Source organism: Pyxicephalus adspersus, chromosome 6 (assembly GCF_032062135.1).
Source record: "Pyxicephalus adspersus chromosome 6, UCB_Pads_2.0, whole genome shotgun sequence".
Taxonomy (NCBI): Eukaryota; Metazoa; Chordata; class Amphibia; order Anura; family Pyxicephalidae; genus Pyxicephalus; species Pyxicephalus adspersus.
In genome coordinates this window covers 36,354,270-36,372,447 of record NC_092863.1, presented here as the reverse complement: position 1 = coordinate 36,372,447, position 18,178 = coordinate 36,354,270, and the positions used below count along the sequence as shown (strand labels likewise).

General features: G+C 39.6%; 1 protein-coding gene across 3 annotated transcripts; it reads right to left on the bottom strand.

Annotated features, from left to right (window-relative positions):
- Positions 1-3,665: 3,665 nt before the first annotated feature.
- CCDC157 (coiled-coil domain containing 157) lies at positions 3,666-18,015 on the bottom strand. 3 transcript variants are annotated; one of them, XM_072415266.1, is made up of 11 exons: positions 17,821-17,977; positions 15,740-15,998; positions 13,422-13,596; positions 12,122-12,758; positions 11,944-12,021; positions 11,080-11,267; positions 7,185-7,361; positions 6,681-6,843; positions 5,858-5,997; positions 5,266-5,366; positions 3,666-4,929 (listed from the first exon to the last, which is right to left on the bottom strand). In XM_072415266.1, the coding sequence occupies exons 2-11, from the start codon at positions 15,985-15,987 to the stop codon at positions 4,728-4,730; spliced, it is 2,109 nt and encodes a 702-aa protein (XP_072271367.1). In that variant the 5' UTR covers positions 15,988-15,998; positions 17,821-17,977; the 3' UTR covers positions 3,666-4,727. The 3 variants fall into 3 exon arrangements, with proteins under 3 accessions (XP_072271367.1, XP_072271366.1, XP_072271368.1); XM_072415265.1 differs by having other exon boundaries at positions 17,834-17,977; XM_072415267.1 differs by lacking the exons at positions 3,666-4,929; positions 5,266-5,366; positions 5,858-5,997; ... (4 more) ...; positions 12,122-12,758; positions 13,422-13,596 and having other exon boundaries at positions 15,736-15,998; positions 17,834-18,015.
- Positions 18,016-18,178: the final 163 nt, after the last annotated feature.

Below are 18,178 nucleotides of genomic sequence, written 5' to 3'. Positions count from 1 at the left end.
GGTGTTATTATATCACAAGTACCTGACCCCGCCCTCTGCACTACAAGGACCGCCCCCTTCTTAAAGCTACAGTCCCCTTTTACACACAGAGGTTCAGTTCACTGGGTCATGTCTGGGACTGTAACCCTTTGAGTACCAGATGTCCAATGCATTAGAAGTTTCAGCATGTTCTAAGGTTTTGAGTGTTAGCAAAATGTAGGCATTGATCATAGATGATGCTTGATGATCTCACCTTCTGTACATAACATAAAGGACTAAAGTTTTATACAGGGTTGAACTGGCTCATCAGGGGACCGAAAAAACCTCCAGTGGATCCTAGTCATATGCCCCAAAATGCTTGGCATATGGGGGGGTCACAGGATAGCCGCCATGTCCTCTGATGGGCTCCTGAGCCACAAATGTGCCTCTGTTCCAAGAAAGTTGTGCATTCTGTTTAGCCCTTCTCATTTATTCTGGTGGGTCCCAGATTCCCAGTACAACCTGTTTTGTTATCAATAACAAGTTTATCTACTTTACAAAACTTTCATTAAACTCACTCTTGCCATGAAGGTCTTTGTTTGGGGCACTTCCTGTTATAGGGTGACAGTGCTCCATATATCTCCCATTTCTTGCATGGTTACTCTGGCACTTGTGCTACTATTGGAGCCTACAATGTGTTGTTACCACCATCAGAAAGACAGTCCTAAGCAATGACAGGAAGACATAAATGCAGAACAGGGAGTGACTGTAAAAGGCTGAAGGGGGTCACAAACATTACAGGCACGGGTTAAGGCCAAATGGAGCCCAAATGCCCAATATGTCAGCTCCCTGCATCCCCTGCCACTCCTGGGGGCACTGGGCCAATGCCCTACCCTATAAATCACCCTTAGGCAGTGGGATGTAATAAAGGCAGTGAAAAGAATATTGTGTAAAATAAATTGCAATGTTTGGATAGATGTAGGATACAGTGTACACAGAGCAATCTTCCTTCACACAAGATCTGCCTTTTCTATGATGTAATTATTAGATAATCCAGTCTAGGTAGTACAAACGCAAATGCATCTATATATTGATTTGGTAATGCTATAGTTATGAAATAAATGGATAGAAACCGTCACTCTGGCTTTGATCTCTGGATAAAATTGTGCGTTGCATAAACTGATTTGGAATTGATATGGACAGCACTCCAGTGTTTACAACAGCCAAGTACACAAAATATTTTTCAGTTAAGGAGAGCTGCAGCTCCATGCAATCAAAGTCTGCTGCAGTCTGCAAAAAACACTGATAGCACTATCAGAAGTGATCACACAGCTACCAAAGGCCTTGTAACACTTGGATGTAAGTGTGAGTCACTAAGATTACCACACAGCGAAATACTTCAACCATTGGCAGCCTGCTAGCTGCTAAGGTTCATCAAGGTATAAAGTGAACCTTATAGGGTGGTCATTTCTGACCTTCTTTGGAAAATACAAGTTGCCTGGCCTTTGTGGTACGTCACTAGCTTCAATACATTCTGCATGTGCAGATTAGGAAAGCCAGAAATGCATATTAATTTGGTTCGGGTTAGTGATTACATTATTGATACCAGAGGACCAGCGTGGCAGTATGACAACTAACATTTGTAGAATGATGACACAGTAATGGCACTTACATCATCAAAGGTGTCATTTTCTATTCACATTTAGCCATTTTTCCTGCAATATAACCTATTACTTGTACTGCATGTAAATTAATGTCAAGCAATAAAGTCAGTTGGCTGGTTCTTATATGAACTGCAGTTTAGTGTGATTGAAACCGGAAACCATTCACAGCCATTCACTCTGCAACATGGACACATAGATGAATGGGCAATAAGGGTACTGAATGTAAATATATCACTGAAAAGACCCTTTCTATACCCCAACTAGTTATGTACTATAGTGATTTCATCATAATCTCCTTATATTGACAAATGAATGTCAGGGATGAACACATTATTCTCCACTGGGAACCATTGGCTGCAGCCTGCAAAAAAAGGGACTGATATGTATTTATTGACATTGTGTATGCTGTAACACTGCTCAGATTGTCTGATATTTTTGACTTACCTGTCATACTGGAAATAGTTAAATTATGAAGCCATGAGTATCAGGACAGATACAGATTTCTGTTATGAAGTCCGGCAGACATGTTCCAATGCATAGAAACAAACTCTCTCAAGCTCCAAAATCACCTTTAGTAATAGCACAGTACAGAACAGAGTTATCTTTGGTGCCATTAATACCCAATTCCTTTTCAAAAAAAGTCAGGGATATTTTTGGTAATCTTTTAAGATGACAAAAATTAGAAAAGGTCTGCTCCTGTTCGTTCTGGATTCTGTGTGCATCCTTAACTTAATACGCAAACTCAAAACATTATACTAATATTCATATTAGGGATCAAATTTATTAAAAAGCACAGGTTTACAAATCAGGAAAAGGTTTAGGATCTGGATCAACCATTGGCTTTGATCTTGTGAAGACAGCATATACTCATTCAATATTTATCACTGGAAACAATCTTTCCTGATTGAATGAACTATACACACTGCGCTGTTCTGTTCTATGGAGAGGAGGGAGAATGAGCAAGCGGCACCCCACAGTGCTCTTCTGCACTGACCTGTATTGCGGTGGTTAATGGATTCATGAACGTCAGGTGACCGCTGTACACATGTCAGATTCTTGCCTGAGGTGATCCCGACCGTTTGCATGATGTGGTTCAGATTCTCTGCAGGACATTGCATCCCTGCCTCTACCAAACTACCATTACAGAGGTGTCTCAGCTGTACTCTGCCTTTATGATATGAAGCACAGATTAGAAGGGTGCAATACTGCTAAATGTTTTTGTAAAGACTGTCACAGTTGGGCAGAATAGGTTGTGAATAGGTAGTGTTTGTGGGTGCAGCTTTCCAATGGAATCCTTAAAGCATAACCCTATTTATTAATTTAAAAAAAAATGAACAGCCTATTGCAAAATAAAATAAAAACATTTTTCTGCAAAAATATGAGATAGATAAACGTTGCCAGATTTTTCTGTTAGCTATGTATACACCTAAGGGTCAAAATACTGCTCAACAGTAATGAAATCTTGGAAAAGCTCATCTGACATGCACATTGTTATGGTGTGGAAGTCCGGTTAAACAGGATCACCTAAAGGGATGTACACAGAAAGCTAAACTATAAGAAATACTAGTTATGTGGGACATAGCTATTTTAGCAAAATCAAATTATCCAGAATTTGCCTTTGGGACAGTGCAGACTGATTTTTGCTTGTGTAAAAAATTGTTTTCTCCGTATACATAAAAAATGTAATAGGTTAGAAGGACATCAACTGTAGGTGAGAATAAATTCAAATGCAGGTCAGAGGCACCTGTTAAAAAAAAAAAGAGAACCAGAAGCACCTCCAAATAAAGCTCAAACACAAGCTAAATGAACCTAGAGGAACACTGCATTTGCCCACCAACAGCAGCCCTCTCTTTCTACAGAAACTCAGTTCATTGCCAGTAGGATAAAAAATCATTCAACGTAACAGGAAATGTGTCCAGTCAGTATTTTGTATGCCAGGATCCCGTGGAATCAAGTGATAATAGATACTGGGTGGTCTAAAGGATAAAAGAGGTATCTTTGTATCAGACACAGCAGTCAGAAATGAGACTATGAATGCAAACAAATGTTATAATAGTTGTTTATACTTCGATTTGGTAGTATATGTCTGCTTGCCATAGGCTGCTGCATAACAAACTGCATCATTTATATACAACAATCAAATGGTAAATGGTCAGCATTACTGTTGGAGATACAAAAACACATTTTATCTGTTTATATTGTATTTCAATGTTAGTTTATTACAGATAATAGATAGATGTAACTAAAATGACTGAAATGAAAATCCCCGGGTACCATATTGACTTTATTGATCAGATGTATTGGAAATTTTCTTCTAATTTTTCATGATCAATGTTCTCATTGCCCTAATTTGTGCTTCATATAAAATAAATATATCAAATAAATAGTAAAGAGAACTGTAAACCAAATCAGTGTGCAACACTACTAAGCAGAAAGTTAAAAAAATACACTAAGCCTATGCACATTAAGCTGCTCGAAATCATAAAAAAGACGAAAGAAGCAAAGTTTCTGTGTTCCTAGCAATCCTGGCTTCCCTTGTGTGTGCCATGAATGAATGAATAAGTGAGTAATCACAGGTAATCCACTTTCAGCTATCCAGTCACCGGCAAGCAGAAATGATGTTTTTATACATTGCCTTGCTAATGATTGGATATTTGTTGCAAAGTGAATTTGCACCGCTCTCACTAAGCTAAGAAAACATTTGCGATAATGCTTAAATATTTTTGTAAAGACCCCAATGTGTCTTACCAAGCTATAAGATGCTTCACATTAAGAAAGACAAGTGAGCCAAAGTCGGACAATGCTAAAAAAACACAAGTGAGTTTTCATAAAGAAACAAAGACAGTCCAGTAAGGACATTCACTTATTATTCACAGTGCAAAGTTAAATTTACTTCAATCAACCAATCATTGCTAGCAAATATCCAAAACCTCACAGATGATTGATTATTTAAAGTGAACACAGATTACTTTTTGAACAAAAATAACTTTGTTTAGTGAACAGCCTCTGATCCTTTAGTAAATGTGGGAGCAGGCCCAGACAGAAAAACATTAGTTACATGAAATACATTGGAAATTAGGTTTTCCTATTTGTGTTGTGCACCAGCTACTTGCGATCGAAGCTGTAAGTTTGATTTCTACCCTTTACTTGCTTGATGCGTGCAAGAGCAGCGATTGTGGAGTTTTCAGGTGGAAATGTCAGAACATTTACAGCTTGACGTGAACCTTTTCTTTCTGGATGACCAAGAGATAAGGAGCTCTCTGAGTCTTTAGTGAAGGCGACTGAATTAGGAATTGGAGTGGGAGGCCTGTATGATTAAAGAAACAAGAAATGATTAAACAACAAAATATAAGAAAAGAATCAAATACAGACAGGAGCTAGTGCATGGCAAAACACTGAAAGATAAATGATTAATCTTTCTGTGGTCAAATATACATGATGATATCCTACATATGTGCATATCTATGGTTAGGTTAAATGCCCACCAATGGCTTTTGTAGTGTGGGGAACAAAAAGCTAGTAGATAAATAAATATTTAGGTGAAGAGGTTTTATCACCATTCATCATTGCAGGCCGACTGGGAATCTTCATTTTTGGCCATTCCTTAAGTAGTTCATGACAAGAATACTGACAAAACACTTACTTTGTATCGCTGCTTCTGCTATTATTATGAGTAAGCTGAAGTTCTGGAGACACTTGCTCCCTATTAGGAGTGAGGGTCCACAACCGGGTCTGTGGAATTACCTTAATATATAGAAACAAATGATTACAGCATATTCTGTCTACACCAAAAATATTTTGTATAGACATATAGATTTACAAGAGAGTTTACTAGTGCAGTAACCTATAGTAACCAATTAGTATCATGTTTGTTTCACCTTAAGTCTGTAAGGCTGGTGCCCTAAAGTTACACTTTCATTTAATAGCCACAAAAAAAATGACAGGTAAAAAATGCACACATCTTTTTAAACCTTGAAGACCTAACCAATGTTCCTAAGAAAATGATATAGGCAGTTATTACTAACTTATTTGTTCACGGCACTATTTACTTATTTTACATTTCTGCAGACTCCCATAGGATTATACATTTGTTCAGCCAATTGTGTAATCAGATTAGTATTCTCATATTTACAGATTACTCCACAATTCAGTCATACATTACAATACCTGTAAATGTTCAGTTCACTTGTTCAGTTCAATAAAGTAAAGTGGCAAGTTGCATTTGTGGCACTCACCTGAACTGGTTCTTGTTTGCTCTTTTCTTCCAGTTTTTGTAGACTGGCTCTCAGTTTAGTGTTCTCCTCTTCTAAAATGCTGATACGAATGCTGTTTGCTTGGAGCTGCTTTTCCATGTCTTCAGTGATATCACCAGAACCTTTAAAATGTCACCATAAAGTCATAAAATAGGATAGTCAACAAAATAAAATGTACAGGTTTGACTTCAGTTTAAGATGCTTCTGAGTTCAAAATAATTTGACAGGTGCATTGGGTCTGCAGTCAACCTTCTTCTGACTTGATTTTAGGGTTTAAATTTAGGTTCTTTTTAAAATGAACAAAAACCCATGGACACAATGCTTGCAGATATAGTGAAAAAACACTGATTTGCAATTACTGTAAATACCTTTTAGCAACACTTTGACATTTTATTAAGCATTACCAGTAAAAAAAAAAGCATTTGCTTCTTCTGAACTGCAACATTTAACACATTGTTACACCCAACAGAAAGTCCATAACACGTGAGGAGTGAGACTTAGCAGAGCATTTCGACACAAAGCAGCACTGTCTATCATGTACTTGGCATCTAAAGCCGTTCTGAAGTGGCTTATAGGCACTTCTTAAAACTTCAGAAGTTTTTATTTTTTAGAGAGAGGATCTTTATATACACCTGATTTGGTTGATAACAAACAATCTAAAACAAATACAATCAAAAGGCATCTATAATATCACCAAAAATTATGTAATCAGATTGTCTTTTGGAATTGGAGAATATTTAGGGCAAGACATTTCCATTAAGTTCCAGAAAAGGGTTCCATTACTGTTTTCATTACAAACACTTACTTTCAAATTCAGGTAGAGGATGTAAGTCTGGATATGATATCAACAATCTCTCCCTTTCCTTCTGCTCCTGCAAACATCCTTGAATTTCTGTAAGCTGTCTGGTCATCTTTGACACAGAATTCTCAAGTGTAATCTTCTCCTGCTGAAGAACCTTTACCATCTCCTACAAGACATGGAATAAGTTAGTAGGCTAAGGGTATATTTTTTGTGTCAATCAACTTTATTGAGTTTTCAGAAAAGAAAAAAGGAAAAAACAAACATACATAGCAAACAAATAAAACATAAAACACATACATCTTATTTACCCTTAACAGCAGTGGTTTCGAATGAGCATAAAATATACAACATAGATACTGCGTATACTCCGATAAGTGTAGTAACAATCTGTCTATGCCCAGGCTAAGGATATATTTTTACTGAAAACAGCTGAAACTACCAGGGGAAGAGACATGCAGTTCCTTCAATCAGGGAAAGCAAAAGAGTAATCCTTTTATATGGCAGTACCTGCTGATCCTTTAGCTGTCTTTTCAGGTTTTCTGCCTCTTTTTCTGTTTGTTTTATTTGCTCCTCCAGCTTCACCCTTTCCTCTTCTGCATCACCCAGACTGCCTTGAAGGTCTTCATACTCTTGTGATAACCGATCCAGCTGTTGCAACAAGGATTTCTGCTTTGCCAGCAGGGACTGGGATTCATTGGAAAGAGGATGCAAACTATTATTATTATTATTAATATTAACATTGTCACTATTATTAACATATTTTTTTTAACTATTACTAATAATCACATTTTTTAAGGCTGGCTGTCAGCCTTGCCTGTCTGATGGAATTTATCAAAGCCTGGACCACGGAAAGGTGACTCTCCTAATCACCGCTAAATATCACTACTTAGATATGTAGCATCGAAGTGTTTGTGTGGGTAAAGGACATTGTCCGTTAGCCTCTGAAAGGAGTCTGGGACTTCATGAAGTCCAAAACGCATTCTGGTGCATTGACACTGGCCCTGCAGCATAGCAAACGCAGTTTTTCCCTAGCAAATGGTGTAAGGAGAATTTGCCAATAATCGCTAGTTAAGTCCAATGTAGTTATGTACCTAGTGGACCCTAAACATTCAATTAGCTCATCAACTCAAACTCGTGGGCCAGTTAAACACTCAAAGTCTCAGAGACTTTCACCTCATGGATTCATCCCAGGGGTGACTCACCAGGAAGTACAACAGTCACCACAACAACTGGGTCTCTTTAGGCCCTAATCAAGTTTACATGGTAAGTCTGTTCTTTCTTTCTCTTATCGGTTCCCAGACTTTATAATTCACTTCCCAAACTTGCTTTCTGCTGTGGGGACCAACCACTGCATTGCATTTGCACAACATGTTCTATCACAAAAGGATGGGGAGAGGGCTCTTCCTCCCAGAATTCCATAGCTATATCCAGGAGACCTGGGGGAAAACCTGGTGGATCACTGGGAAACCTCACAGACTGTGAGCAATAGGTAAGGTGGAAAGCAGTCCCAGTCTCTACCATTTACCTCATCTACCTTTCTTAGCATTTGGGGGTTTTAATAAACATTCTACAAGATTATCAGTTTTGGGATGGTGGACTGACGTTCTCAGCTGCTTTATTCCAAAAAGCTTGCATACACCCTTCATCACCTTTGACATGAAGAACGTTTCCTGGTCTGTCAATATTTCTTTTGGAAGTCCCAAGACCACCAGAATGTATTAGTATTGGTACCCTAGCAGACTTTACCAGGGCTCTACCAGATCCATTGAGATCAAAGGGTACCTCAATAATATGCAGAGGCACCAAGGGGCCTCGGTAGTGAGATTCAGGAGAATTTAATTTAAATTCAGGACATGACCTGCAATAATTTTTAATATATACAAAAACCCCAGGCCAATAAAATCTTAGGACCCGCTGTTGTGTTTTTTCCACAGCAAGGTGACCCCCAAGCAGGTGCCAATGTGCCAAATGAAGTACAACCCTGCTCTATGCGTGCACCATCAGCTGTTCGATTACTTACCATTCAAAGAGTCTACACGTCATTATTTACAGCAAAGTGGTGTTAACTGTTTTTGATTGTGGTATCACTGACATAACTTCCCAAGCCTGAGAAAGGGTAGGATTTTGTAACTTGCCTGTGCCAATCTGGTCTCAAGAGCACTCTAAGTCAGGTGAGGGGCTCCTCAGGGTCCCCTGCAAACATCATCACCAGGGGAGAACTGTCCAGTTCTAGGGGAGCCATTCTTACAGTTGAGCCTTCAGTGTCCAAACTTCCTGACTTTTGCTCTCGGCACCCATTTCTCGGAACACTCTTGATGAGGGCTGGGGGCTTTGCCCCTCACAACTAGCAGAATAGGGGAAAATCCAGGTCCAAAACAGCACTGTAGATTAGGGCATCCAACACACCCATGACATGAAAGACAGCCCCCTGGTCAGTCTAAATTGTAACTAGTGCTTTCTGATAGTTTTTCGAACTTCCATGGATACACTGTACAGCAATAGGTTGTCATATCTCTTGTTCTGGGTTAAATATGGTGGCGTTAACCAGGGGGACCAGAATTCAGGAGGGCCTGGACATTATTCTCCTCTACTTTACCTGTAGCCATGTGAACAACAGGTGTGGAAAGATATGCTGGTCAGGCAAAGAATAACATCCGACGGGCTGTGTCACACTCCATTAGAGTAACAACAGGGGGACAATTTTCTGCCATATGACCCGTTTCCCAACAACGCCAGCAGGTAGGTTGCCCCAATGATTTATGTGGTGCAGTTCCAGTGGAGCTGACTCTCTCCATTGGTTTCTCACAAGGAGGGGTTATCCGGGTGTTGGATACTTCCCTGTTGCTCCTGGTAACCAGCTCCTTTGTGGGGCAGAGCTGTCATGAAACGGTCCATTGTATTGCACAATTTGTGGCCCCAGGAGTGTTTCTGGCCATACGCTTATCTGAGCTGGGTGGAGGAGAACATGCATTTGGGACCTCAGGGATTTCTTGGTTTGGTATGACTAGCGATTACCTCTTTGGGCTTGAACAACCACTGTGACATCCAGACAGCAAAAGATTTCTAGTTTTTCATGATCCTGGCCAGTCTCTGGGGGCAAATTAAAATATGCTTTTTACGATTCACCAGCAGAAATGGCACAATAATGCCTGCCCACTGCACCTCGGGCCAGTCCTCTTGAGATCTAGCATTTGTTTACCCATACACAGTGTTTGCCCCCTGTTGGGCTGTGGGTATTTGCATCAACCGCAACACTAGGCCTTCCATCCTCCTAACTGGTTAGCTTAGTACACCTTTGCTGCCAAGGGGTGAAGTGAAACCTTCAGGCGTCTGTTTGTGCTTCATTTTGTTGCCCAAAAGCAAACGAACTGTTTATATACAAACAGTAGTCTGGCTCCTGGCTAGCCTACTTTGCAGCCCTGTCTAGTCTAAACAAGCAAAAGTACAAATGAATGTCCATAAGAATTAACAGTGCATTTTACAGTCTTCAGGAATTTCCCTTGGCAACAAGTGTTATAGATCTTCTGGATCTGGACACAGAGCTCTCTGAGCCTTTTACAGTTAGCAAAAACCCGGAAATGGACCAGGTGGTCAGGGAACCCTCCCAACACTTCCCTGACCAGCTCCAGTACCCTACACTGGTTTCCCAGAACCACAGTGGAAAACTAGCCTACCCTACCTGGAGCTTTTTAACACATGATGCCTGATTATTAATGCAGTATAGAAACCATTGCTGCACACCTTTCCAACCAATATTGTGACACTGGTTAATATTGCCACATTGGTTACAGTCATAGTAATAAGCTATAGGTTCCTGAACGATATATTCAGTTGTACTGTACAGTCCTCAGATACTTTTGCCACCTGGGTAAATTGTATAGTCGTGACCTATTTGTGTTCCCGAGCCCTAAAGCAGCTACATAATATGCAGCATTTTTCCACACTGAAGTAAGTTTATTACCTGACAACGATAATCCTGAGCTAGCAGGCTATTTTAAGGAACTACCAACCTTTCTCAATTCACCAATACACTGCCAGCATGCACAGATAAAAGAGCAGTTTCAGCTCTCAGTCTGGACTAATAAATAAATAGAAGATTCAACCAACAAAGCCAGACTTGGCCACAAACTGTGTTCATCCCTACTGGATTGCTGTTGCTTCCATCCATGTCTGTAACATATTTAACATCTATAAATAAGGAATAAACTACGAGTATTACAGGTGTTTTCTAAAACTGGATGGAATATTTGAAGCACAATAAGCTTAAGCTTACCTGGTATTATCATAATCCTGTTTTTAAAAGAGCTAAATAAAAGCCAGTGGAAGTTGATTCATACTCCTTGCAAACATGTATACCGTATGAATAAAGGGATCAGAGTTTTACTGGACTTGAAGTACTTACCTCTTTCTGGATCTGAAGGTTCTCTCCACGTGCCCGTTCTTTAGAGACTGCCTCTTCTGATTCCTGAACTTTTTTCAGTGTGTTGTCTAGGTGGACTTTTAAGTCATTCATTTTCTTTTCAACTGCATGGACCTCTTCCTTGTGTACCATGTTTTGCATCTCGTTTAACAGTCTTTGTCTGGCTAGTTCTACAGAATTTAAAAATGTTTGAGTATGCACAAATACAGAAATAATTTCATTATTTGGTACTAGCAAAATAATCACAACATACAGCAACAGTATGCTTTTCAAATAAAATGTTTTTTTACATTGCAATAATGGATTGCACCTAGGTTAAAAGATAAAATCTATGAGAATGATGCTATTAGCTTGCTTGATGGAAGGGTTTTCCCAGACTTTTTACCCTCTAGAATAATTTAGACAGTAATTCTGTAACTTTATAGGAAGTCAAAAGACAGAAGAAAGGGGGTTGATCTATGTATGTGATATAAAAGCTACCACACAAGTACCAGGAATTACATGATTATGTCATGTAGTCTGAAAAGAAGATTCTGAGCCTGGATGATGCCTAGACAAAGTTAGTGCCAGCCAAAGGTAAAGGCCCTCTCAGGTAGAGTACATGTAACATTTTAACATAAAAGTATTTTATAGGATCAGTGGGAGTCGTACTGAGAAGTAGCCATGCCTGAAATTTTCATTTTTATGACGTCCTTAGATTTTACATTGTAGTTCACTAAAAAGAGTAAGGTGTGCAAGGAACCTTAGGAATAGCAAAACGCAGTGCAGCTCACAGATGCTTCAAGGGAAAAGCAGTGCATTTATGTTCACACTTTCTTTTTTAATACATTTTGCATTTAACCTCACCTAGATCTCGGATGGTGCAATGTTGCATTTTTAGCTCCTCTTTGAGGATCGAGACTCTTTCCTCTAGGATAGCTGAGCCTAAAATAAAAAAGCAAATCATTTTAGCACAAAGCAAATTATTAACTAATATGTCCTACTAAGGTGTTCATGGAGTTATAAAGGTTTATTTAACCAATACCTTTTCGGAGTTCTTCCTTGTCCCTCTCCAGCCTGTCCATCATTTCCTGACTCTGTTGCCCCTTTTCTTGTAGCTTCCTTTCAATGTCCTTTGCTTGTCTCTGCATCTCTTCTCTCTGTGCCTGAAGCTGATTCTTCCAACTTTCCATATTTTGTATAAGCTTCTCATTCTCAACCTTAGCATCATCAAGCTGATTTCTCAGAGGTTGTATCAGCTGCGTTAGCTCTGACAGATGTTTAGTTATACGAGCCAGGTCTTTGCTCTGTTCACTGGCCCAGTATCTCATTTCATTGGCAGATAGAAGACCTTCAACAGGTAAAACTTCTTGGATTTTTGTCAGCGATGTCGGCAAATTCTGACTTCTACATACACTGACAATGGTATCACTGACCTCCTTCAAGCTACTTTGGGCAATGGCACAGGCATCGCAGGGTACAAGCGCGGACTCTAATGTCTGGGATCCCACATTGCGTGTCTCCTTCACTCTTTCATGTTTAGATTCTCCCGGGAAGCTACTAATATTTTGGCTCTGAAGACGTGAGGAGGCAGTCTGAGGCCTGGATGAAGACAAATAGGAAGGATCTTTTGATGTTTCACTTTTTTTTGCTGTAATAACGCTGTCTTGTAAAGAGACTCTCTGCAGAGATTAAGGAAGAATTTAGGCCAAATATTGAAAAAAGGGGTTTTACAGCAATACTCATGTTTACCCAAATCTATCCTAATTTCCTTTACTTGTAGTTCTCAGACTTACAAGTGGAACGATGGCCAGCATCTGTTCCACTGAATCCATGCTCCAAGAGATGTTGCTAACAGCAACAAACTGCTTCTTTTACATTTCTAAACCCCAAAAGAAAATGACAAGTGTCATAGGCGTTATGTTCCTGCCATTGTTATGCACAAATGCCATGCATTCATCTAGCAGGAAATATGGGATTTCCATTATGTTATACAAATCTATTCACATCACAGACAGATGAATAAATCCGTGTAGGGATGCATCCCCAAACCTCTTTGCTAACTCACATAGACAGCAATGGAGTTATATTTGTACTGAGGTGGTTAACAAGCAGTACTGGATTTTATGATAAAAAGATCAATACTTTGCATAGAAAATGTTAAGGGGGTACCCCCATAATAAATCTTTACTTGTAAAATATAGATTCTACAGGAATAATTAGAAAAATAAATGTAATGTAAATGATCAAAATAAATGTTTATCAAAAAAGCAACAGTCCATTTGTTGATAAAAAAGCAAATTACCAGAATTCCAGAATGAAAAGTAAAACTCTCCCATGTTTACCTTTCCAGTTTGTGTTCTTTGGAATACAGTTCCTAACTTCACCATGCTGCTCCAATATTTTCGAACTGTCAGCCCAATGGACATAGAGGGTCCAGGACTACGATTTGGAGTGACTCGACCTTCATTGTTTATTAACTCTGTGTAAATGTCCAAACTCTGAAGGAGGAGAAGCAGCCTGGGAATACAGGAAGATAATTATCAGTCAGTACATTAAACAATGTGTGAAAGGTAAGAATACAGCATGACATTTCACCTATATATACTGACATGGATTGCCAGATCTGCAGGACAAAGGGTCATTTGGCCATTTGACCTTTTTTTTTCAATATTATCATGTTTCATCATTTAATTATGCAAATTATCATTATAACCAATTATGTTTAATTCATTTAATATGCTCATGTGCAGCAATTACAAGTTTCTTTACAAGTCCCCTGAGGAAGCCTAATAAGCAAAACGCGTGGGGACACAGAATTATCTGTCACTTACGTTAATTTAGCAGGAATTTATTGTCTAGCATATGGTCTTTACTCCCCCCCCTAAAATATTAACAGCAAGGAAGACCGGTAAATAAAAATAATTTACCGCATTTGAAAACACCCTGGCTTTCTTTTCGTCCTGTTTTTCTAATTTATTTGTACACATATCAGGGTGGGCGGTTCAATATTACAATATTACATTGAGATGTTTGATTAGCACCCCTCTGTCAAATGTATTTTACCAAACTTTAGTCTAAATCAACCTTTAGAGACAGTGTAAATGAGATTTGGGTTTTGTTTCTATGGCATCACTTTGAGACGCTTTAAAGATCATGTAGTATTTAATGACAGGTACATTCAACCTGCTGTGGACCTCCTGCTGAACCAAATTTGACTTGTATCAAATAGGTTTTGCAATCCCATATTCCATAAACTGTGTTTTCCTCTGATCTTTCAGCCAGATGCACCACCCGAAACTTTTCAGTAATCACCCGGTTGTTATAGGATGGTTACTGAAAAGTTGGGTCACAATACAGGGGCTGTCACCTGCCTAAAGATTCTTCCCACCCAACTTAATACATTTCTGGAAGGAACACTGAATAAGAATGCTAATTTTGAAGTATATAAACAGCGCTGGTCCTGGAAATACAACAAAAGTGTTATTGTGAGCTAAATTATTAGACACAACACAATCTAAGGCTGCACACACACATTAGGTAATTATCTTGTTCATTCAGAATCTGACATTTGTACAGTGGTTGCATGAACATGTTCATCAATCCACCATGGATTGATGTTCTGGTATGACCACTGTGCAAATCAATAATAGAGATCACGGCGGGGTGCTGCTTACTCATCCTTCCAACTCTCCGTAGAACAGAAGGGGTGCTGGGTGTACAGTGCTCGTTCAATCATCATCTGCCATTAGAAACAATCATGAAAGATCGTTTCCACCAGCAAAAATCCTACGTGTGTATGTGGCTCAAGACAGCAAGCATGAATGAGCTTGAAAAGTACATCTAAAGCTAAAACGTTTTATTAGTGATAGGCTAGGTTTGTGCTGTCTATGTTTCTACAAAATGAATAGTGGGGAAATCTTCCAATAAGTACATCTGTTCTGATGACAAAGGATGACTCACAACAAACATCCTGTTGTTTCTACAGGACATAGCCTGGAAAATCTCTTTAATGGGATGCAGATAGCACAAAAACAGCCAGGAGCTTTAAACTTGAAAAGGTTTAAAGCTCCTGGCTGTTTTTGTGCCAAATTAGAAAAAAATATTTGAGGTTTGGAACAATATCAATAAACAAAATTATCCAACTTTAAATAGAAGTGCACATAAAGCCCAAATGTTTTTCATTTTGGTTAAGGGAATAGAGGAGAATTAAGAGCACTGTTACCCCTTGTGTCTCATTAGAGCAATGTTTCTAAACCAGGGATTCTCCGGAGGTTGCTAGGGGTTCCTTGAGTATAAATATAGGGATTATAGCAGAGAATATAGCAGGGAGTTCCCTGAAGACCTGAATGTTATTTTAAGGGTTCCCCCATATTAAAATGATTGGGTAAGGCTACATTAGAGAAATTTCCCTTCACTTTCTGTAGACTGAACAGGAAGGGAGAGGATTTTTTCTATGGTCACAGGCAAATTTTGGATTTCCCTTCAGTCCCTAGTGACATTGGTGGTCAAAACAGTTATAGAGTGGATCAGAAATGTAAACAAAGCAGGTTCTAACCACTCACCATCCACATTAAAAAAAAACAAGTTTTTTCTTATTATTTAATTCAGGAGAGTTAGTGTGACTGTATTATATATTTATAGGTAATGCAGAGTTACTTACCTGTCAATGACAAGCTCCAGTAACACCATATGTGAGACCTGTGTGATCTCCGCATCATTCTCCACATAGTCATATCTGTCCAGTAACTGTACCAGGTCTAGATCACAGGACATTTTATCTGGGAATTTCCAAGAGGGCACCCGGACAGCACCCACTCTAGAGAAGACATCAATCACGGTGCCCTGTAGATCAGTGATGTCCTTCCTCAGACCTTCCATACATGTTCGATCTCCCAGCATACATGCCATGTTCCTGATATCTAAGTAAAGACATTGCCAGGAGGAAATAAAAATGATAAAAGGCACGTTATGTGAAATCTTTCCTTTTCCTCATGACAGTGACAGGTATTCGTTAAAGGAAACCTGTCATACTATTGCAGACCTCCCCTTCTCAAAATGCCAGTTGTCCCACCTGTTCGCTCTTTTTCTTCATTACTTTAAAGCTGAACTCTAGTGGGCATCTTAAATGTACTCTCACCCCCCCCCCCCCCCCCCCCCCCATAAGTGTACCAATTTCACAATCATTACCCTGTACTGTCCCTATTCTTATCATTACAGGGGCTGCAAAAGATCTCTCCTCAGTCATAGTAACCAATCATAGTCCATACGACCAATCAGAGACGAGGGTGTATCAGTGCAAGGAGGACAAAGAGGGATCTACTGCTCAATTTCCTACAACTAATTTAGAGATCAAACTCCTAAAGTCCTGCCTATCACTAGTGTCATACATGGGACTTATACTCTGTAGGCATGCTGGGCATTACAGTGTGCAGCCAACCCTTTATCTCTCCCTTTTACTGAAATCAGTACCATGCCCCCCTCCACCACTATGCTGAGCTTCTCTCCCAAACACTTTATCTCTGACCTTTGTTATCAGCTCTTCTCTGACACTGCTGACAACACAATCACTCACAAGCTCTGTATTGTGTCTATCATCTGCTCTGTTAGCAGAGGAGGTACAGCGTTCAGTACTATGACTCTGAACTGCTTTGTGACCCCCGAGTATATATTTAGATGAAGAATAGTAATCTATAGCACATTTACAGCTAACAGCATTCCTTCCCACACAATGTATCAGCACATCAGGCATTTTACATTACTGGACTGACTGCAGACCTGAACGGTGCCGAGACTGTGAGCTGCCATGCAGGGGCAGGGAGTGTAACCCAAACTGGAGAGCTGACAAAGACAACTTCTCCTAACATAGAAAGTGAGAACGTGTTACAGGATGATGGAAATTGCTGCACTTGCTGCTGTGTGATTACTGTGATAAACACATATTGTATTCCCAGAGCTGTGCCTGGGATTAATGAGGTTTGTTACCACCCTATTCACCTGTTGTATTTTATATGTTGTTCTATTTATTAGTTTGGGAACATTACACGGGATTATTATGCATTCTTCCTTCCAGCCAGCAGGTGGAGCTTTGAGGTCCTATTCGCACTTTCCCTGTCTCCATTGGCCATTGTCAACAGAGCTCAGCAGCTCAAGTTGAAATTTACACACACAAGTGAGTCCAATCATCCTCTAATGGATTACTCTTTTCTTGTGTTTGAGGAATGTTTAGTGACATGTTCTGTATTTGTAATACAAAATATAGTTTATGAGTAAATGTGTTTGAATTTCACTTCCTGTCCTGTGACAGATGGATGGGAATGTAAAGGCTGTCACGGGAACAAAGATTGGTGATAAATCTTCAGTGGAGACACGTTTTCCCTCTCACTTCCTGTTGTATTGGGGAAGGTAAGTCCTGCCAACACTTTTATTTCCTGGCTGTATGAACCCCATGGGCAGCTGTATGACATTGCTGAGTATGGTCGCGGTGACAGCAATGGATCTGATTGTCTATGTACTGATCACCTACAACTGATATGACAGGAAGACAATACAAGGACAATATGGAGACAGGAAACACACTGACATTTTCAGTCATTTGCTGGTCCTTCACTGTCCACAAGCTGGGGATGGGCAGTGACCAATGACTGCAGCAGAGAAAAGTATGTAAGCAATGAATGTATTTTAATAATGTATTTGTCTGTTTTCCTGGCTATCCTGGGTGCTATATCTCTGGATACAACTTACTCCATATACATACATGTAACTATTACAGGCGGAATGAGCCGACCATCCCATGAAGAATCCTATGGAGCCCGAGCTGTAAACTCTCTGTGGTCAGTCAGTAGAAGCTCCACACTGCTAATCTGTACACTACAACTGTTGTCATGACAACAAAGTACTACATTGTGACGACTTCCGGTGCTTCGTATTTCCTGTTTGAATTGGAATGTACTATTCTAGAGCGAAGGGGAATAAAGATTGCTTTTTTCGTCGCTTTCCGTGAAAAGTTCACCTACTATCTTTCACTTGTGACAGACACCGCTATTTTATGTAACTGCCCGCTAACAAACAAGGACGGCGACTGTACGTTCTTTTATGCAAC

Coding starts and splice junctions, on each gene's coding strand:
- CCDC157 (XM_072415266.1), bottom strand. CDS start 15,987: ATGGCATGTATGCTGGGAGATCGAACATGTATGGAAGGTCTGAGGAAG. Junction 11,268..11,943: donor TTGCACCATCCGAGATCTAG/GTGAGGTTAAAT, acceptor TAAATTCTGTAG/AACTAGCCAGACAAAGACTG. Junction 7,362..11,079: donor ACCTTCAGATCCAGAAAGAG/GTAAGTACTTCA, acceptor AATGAATCCCAG/TCCCTGCTGGCAAAGCAGAA.